This window comes from Aphanomyces astaci (genome assembly GCF_000520075.1).
Source record: "Aphanomyces astaci strain APO3 unplaced genomic scaffold supercont1.55, whole genome shotgun sequence".
Classification (NCBI taxonomy): Eukaryota; Oomycota; class Saprolegniomycetes; order Saprolegniales; family Verrucalvaceae; genus Aphanomyces; species Aphanomyces astaci.
In genome coordinates, this window is record NW_009798318.1 from 186,566 (window position 1) to 192,444 (window position 5,879).

The window sequence follows — 5,879 nt, forward strand, 5'->3', positions numbered from 1 at the left end:
ATATATATATATATATATTCGTACCCCGTCTTTAAGAAAGCTCAGGTCGATGGGTTCAGACGCAAGCAATCGACTGCTGCGGCCCAGCTTGTTGGTGGCTTTGGCTAGCTTTTCGTCGACAGCAGTCAGTTGGGTGGTCATGGCAGCTACCAGCTTCTGCCGAGTCTCCACCTGCTCATCGGGCGACCCATCCTACCCACAAAGCAACTTATACTAAGCTCCAAATAGCTAGCTGCCTTGGGTGGTGTTTGTATATTGCAGTCGCACTGTGGCGTCATTGCTGGCTCTATTTGTGGCTACAGTGTCGGCTATAGCATTGGCTACAGTCACCCATCACTGTAGCCAATGATATAGCCAACAATGACGCTTACAGTGTCGGGTATAGTCAGGCTATATTCTTGGCTCACTGTAGCCAATACTATAGCCGACACTGTAGAATAGAGCCAACAACAATGGAGCCACAGTACGACTGGAACATTCAAACAAGGCAATAGCAGCTAATATCACCGTTCGATCGATCGTTCGTACGAGAAACATGGTGGGGATGTCGTCCAGTCGTCGCTTGAGCATGTCCCTCTTTTTCGTTAAGACGGCAATGTCGAACTTGGCGCTGTGGATTGGCTCGAATTCTTGCAATAAGCCAGCGATTAGCCAAGCACGGAGGTCCATCTCCTGCACCTACATACACGCGATTGTGGGTTGATATTACCTTAAGAGCATTGAAACATATGATCAATCAATTCAATATTTCAATACATACGCATGCAGGAATAGGATCACCACTCCATTCAATGTTTCTATATACATGATAGCGAAAATATTATTTCCATAAACATGTATATTCGCGACAACCACTACTAATCTTTATCGTTTTAATACCACGATACAGTTAAGGGCATTAGGAAATAGGATCCAGCAATGTCATATTTCAATGCATATATGTAGTAGCAAACATATATATTTCAAACAATACGAATGAGCGAAAATAATACTTCAACAATACGAATTAGCGAAAATAATATTTCAAACAACATGAATTAGGTAAAATAATAATGTTGCCATCGATACATTTACAAAAAGAATGTCTTGTTGTGTGTTCTACTCCAAATTTCCTCTGGCGATTGGTTGAATCAACCCCCGAACAATCGCCGGACCTTCGAAATTTCATATAAAACTAAGTTGAGGAGGTATCTTTGAGACTGCAATGCATCAAAATCAATATTTATAGCCAATCATATTGCAACCTTCAGTCTTTATAGCCAATCATACTCCTTTTCTCGATTAGTTGGCATCAATCCTCCAAAATAGGCAAAGTTGACTGAAAAGCACATTATATATATTTCTTGTTTTTTAATATCACCTTAGGAAATCTCGTGGCCTACCTGTTTCGGTACGTTGGAGAGTTTGACAACGGTCGCGCCGGCGTACCGAGGGTCCATCGCGTCGTCCACGGGCTCGGGCTCGTCCTTGGTCACGATTTCGTAGCACCATGGGGCTCCTGGCTGGGGAGGTCGTGTTTCAAGCAGCCACTGCTTGGGCCAAAGCACGTCTAAGGATGCGAGTTGCTATGTACTCCTGCTCATGTCAACATCGCATGGAGGAGGCTACGGACTTTCGAATTGGTCCTTGATGTAATGTGCGTGGCACTGAAACAACCGGTTGATGGTTTTCCTGGGAGGAACATACACGAGCAGAAGGTATGTCGAGTGAGAGGGTGTTACGATGGGGCAACATGATACATTACAAGCGAAAGTTGGACCGCAGGATGGGCTGGTAGGGGTTTGTGGTCCTGTCCGTGTTGTTCGGGTCGTGCAGGCGCACGTAGATCGAGTCCTCCTTCATCTCATCCACGACGCGGCCGTTCCGGTCTAACACCTTCCGACCCGTCCGCTGCATCAGCGCTGGCGGCGCCATACTCATTCGTCGCTCTAAGGTTCTTGTGCCACCTTTCCGTGAAACCGTCACGGTACTGACCCAAAGTTCAACATTTGATGTCAATTTTATCGTCAATATTTTACGAAAAATGGATAAAATACGTGGGTCGGATTTAAAATGCATTTGGAGACGCTACTTTTTTTAAAAGTTTGATATATAGATACTGTACGCCTCGTGATTCCGACAGGGACTTTGTATTTAAAATTGGTTTTAAAATGATTTTAAAACAAAATCTCGAACCCATACAGGATGGAACAACCTGCGTCGGCGACGTACGTCCAAGGACAGACGGCAGTGTCCGTTACAACGGCGTCCCGACAAGAAGCAAACTTCTTGGTGCAGAGGTTTGGATGTGTGGACGGCATCGACGAGTCTCGGCGGTGGTTGACCTTGGAAGAAGCGTTCTATCTCGCCTCAGATAGGCGCATACACATTGCCGGGCTCTCGACGCATGATGCGATCTGGACTGCGTTCACATCGTAAGTTTATATGTACACCTCCATGTAGAGATGATCTCGACTTTGGGGATGCAGGGCGGACGACGCGTTTGCTTCGAGATACGTCGCATATTCCCGTTATCGGTCACGAGGATGGATCGTGCAGTCCGGCATGTTGTACGGCGTCACATATGTGCTCTACCGAATGTCCCCCGACGTCGTGCATTCCGAATACATGGTTTACGTCCACGACAACACTTCGTCGTCCAGTGCGCTGTCGTGGCAACTCCTCCAGGTAGTCTATGCATCATGCAGCGTAGTTTGTTCATGTCCGATAGATGCTAACGCGGCTCGCCGAAGACGTCAAGAAGACGGTACTTGTGTGCGAAGTTCAATTAGTCGCGAAGGATCATTCCGCGGACCCTGCAGCCTCCATCACCATCGCGGGTCGTCGCTTCCATTGTAGAGAGATGGCCTTCCGCCACTGGCCCGCACAATTCACAGAAGGCGCGTCCTTCGCCATGGCCGAGTCCACCGCCATCCCCAAGCGCACCCGATCATGAAAGTGTAACTGCAACATGCATTGACTTCAACGTAGAAGAAATATAACCAGCTTAATATCACTTTCGTCATTTTTATCAGTAGTAGTAATATTCACAATCGGCTAGATCGATTGTGATTGGCTATATAAACTTGCATCAGTTTATGGTGCACGGGGCAGTTTAAGGTGTCTCAAATTGGCCAATGGAGTTGCTTGAATTTAGGATTAGCCAATCAAATCGCTAGCATAATGAAATCGTCAAAACAAAAGCAAAACCCTACTACATAGTAGTTGAAGCACTGTACGGACGGGTTACTCGGAGTATTAATAACAGTCCTGCTATTACGTAGTATACTACGTAGTACTTATTTTGCCTTGATTGAAGTAAATGAATGCCAAGATCTATTCAAGCCGACTAAATAATAAAGAAGATTAGCCATCTATCGAAACCCTGGAATGGCGAGTTTGAACATGTCAGTCATGTTATCCAATCAATATAATCCAAGGGGCTGGACTTCAACTTCCCTACATCTGCATCATCTGGACTGCCCAGTTGTCCGCGGTGCTGTAGTCGTGGTGGTGACGCACGCACATCCGTTCGCGCTGGGCCCACTTGGTGCACCCCGTCACGACACATCGCAATCCGCCTCCATGTCCTCGACAGAAGCCGTTCGAAATAGATCCTTTGGCGCAGTCAGGCGCTTGGCAACGAACTCCGCCGCCATGGGCCTTGCACTTTCCTCTGGACTGCATGGACTTGAGGCAGCCAGGGACGTTGCAGGGCTTGGTCCCGCCGTGGGTTGTGCATTTACCAGCAAACTGGGCCACTCGGGGGCATCCATGGATGCCGCAGTACCGTCGACCGCCGTGCTGCGTACACATCCCTTGACAACGAGCGAACTTGACACATCCTTGCTTGGCACACAGTTTACGAATGGGCGGTGGACGAGTGTTATTAGGGAGTACATGGGACGAGTTGAGCAGCGGGAAGGGATCTTCACACGGGAAATCCAACATCGAGATCCCTGGTAGATCGTCGAGGGAGGTCAAGGCATACCCGTCAAAGGGTCCGACATCGTCGCAGAGACTTGTCACGTTCATGACAGACGTGCTAAAGGCTCTGGTTTCCATGGCTGAAGTGTCTGGATGGAGGCACGTTTGAAAGTGTCTGTGGCGGCGGGTTGCAGAAGTTCGCCATGACGCCGTCGCATGCAGGATTCGGTCTATTTTTAGTTCTCGTTTCTGACAAACATTCTACATCGAAATTCAAGGTTTACCCTTGAAAACCAAATTGCTCAGTTTATGAGGGTTATGCGATGAAACAGGAGTTGTCCAGTTGTTCGAAACAATGACGATGATCGAGGCTACAGCTGCATCGTTCCTGACCAAGTGTGGAGCCAAAGCTGCTTTACCCGATCATAACAGACAACCTCGATGAGCCTCCTCTCCCCTGACGAATACTGGGTTACTTGTACACAAAAGAGGGGGTTTCGTTTAGAATAAGTCACAACCGTATCGCAGGTTATTTCGTGTTGTATATCGCGATGTACATGGCATCTTGAACGCGACTCTATCACGCTCGAGAGAGACCACCATGCTTGCGACAAGATCCATTGGAAACAACACCTTTTGTACACCCCACAGCGCGGCACCAGTCCCCTGGTGTCTTGCATACGGTTGCACTGGGTCGACCACGGCTGTGTGGCTGTTCGTACAGAGTCCCCCCGAAGATGGTGCTGTTCGACAGGCGTTCTTCTGTGCTACATGCCTGGAGCAAACGCCCATGCCCCGCGCGAGTCTTCTGCACTTATCGACCGAACACACCTATTTCAACGCACTTTTGGATTGAAATACCACATGCATATTTGAAGGTTAGTTAAATGGTGCAAGGTGTATACTGTAATTAGGTTCACTTGAAAGTATCAAAACACCAAAGTCACCGTACTTTTCTCGTTTTGATTCAAATATTCGTTGAGTAAAATGTCAAACCGGATACACTCTACGGTTGTTGTAATAAAATCCCAAATTGGTCGACAGTTACAGACAGCCATGCCTCCGAAAAATACTATGGAATACTAGTACTTCGAAGTACAAATGTAGTAGGTAGGGAAGGCGATATCAAAATGAAATCATGGTTTTGGGTTCCAACAGGAAAACCAAAAAAGCTGGAAAAAAAAGTCAGCTCGGGTTTTTATCGGTTCCACTGCCCCAACAAAGACAAAAAAAAGTCGAAAAAAGTGAAAAAAAGAAAGGCATGCATTCGACCGTTTCGTCGGCAAAACACGTTTCCCCCATGTATTGTGGATTCGATACGAATTTCCAGACCCCGTCGAATCGAATCACGAATTGACGCCATTGGCTAATCCATTTTTGAGTGGATTTGATTGTCTCTCGAAGAAAGGACACAAGTATGTTCGACCAATCAGAACTCCAGCGTGATTCAATATTAGACAGATTTCGCAAACGTCAGTTCTATTTTATCCGCAACCTATGCTCTCAAATTCGATAAGGATAGAACTGAACCTGTTATAAATAATTAAAGCCGCTGTAAAATTTGCCAATTTTGCAGCGGATTCCCCACTTGCTGTATTCGCATAAATGGTGGGTTTTCTGTGTAACCTGATGCGCTTGTGTTTGTTTGATCATACTTCAAGTATTGTGCTTTTCATCCATTTTGCCCATTGTTTTATCGCACTATTCAATGGATGACAGAATTAAAACCACACGTTAAACAACGCAAATCGAGAGTCTGGCACATGAGCTAAATAAAGACAGGTCGTTATTTACTGGACCATCTCACTCGCAAAGTGGACGAGACCAACATGCAGCGGGATCGATTGAACGTCACGTTCCCATCGTGTTGAATCTTGTTACGCTACTTCGTGAGAGTCCAAGTATGAGGCGAACGACGTCAACTTCAATGCCATAAACTTGGACAAGCACAACACATCTCCAACGCATGTCGA

General features: G+C 46.6%; 2 protein-coding genes across 3 annotated transcripts; one reads left to right on the forward strand and one right to left on the reverse strand.

Annotated features, from left to right (window-relative positions):
- Positions 1–2,155: 2,155 nt before the first annotated feature.
- On the forward strand, positions 2,156–3,004 carry H257_14228. Of its 2 annotated transcripts, XM_009841991.1 has the most exons (3): positions 2,156–2,414; positions 2,469–2,667; positions 2,711–3,004. In XM_009841991.1, exons 1-3 carry the CDS (start codon positions 2,185–2,187, stop codon positions 2,933–2,935), a joined length of 654 nt encoding a protein of 217 aa, XP_009840293.1. In that variant the 5' UTR covers positions 2,156–2,184; the 3' UTR covers positions 2,936–3,004. The 2 variants fall into 2 exon arrangements, with proteins under 2 accessions (XP_009840293.1, XP_009840292.1); XM_009841990.1 differs by having other exon boundaries at positions 2,469–3,004.
- Positions 3,005–3,438: 434 nt separating this feature from the next.
- On the reverse strand, positions 3,439–4,044 carry H257_14229 (hypothetical protein; the record flags this gene model as incomplete). Its single annotated transcript, XM_009841992.1, has 1 exon — positions 3,439–4,044. The coding sequence occupies one exon, from the start codon at positions 4,042–4,044 to the stop codon at positions 3,439–3,441; it is 606 nt and encodes a 201-aa protein (XP_009840294.1).
- Between the last annotated feature and the right edge of the window lie 1,835 nt (positions 4,045–5,879).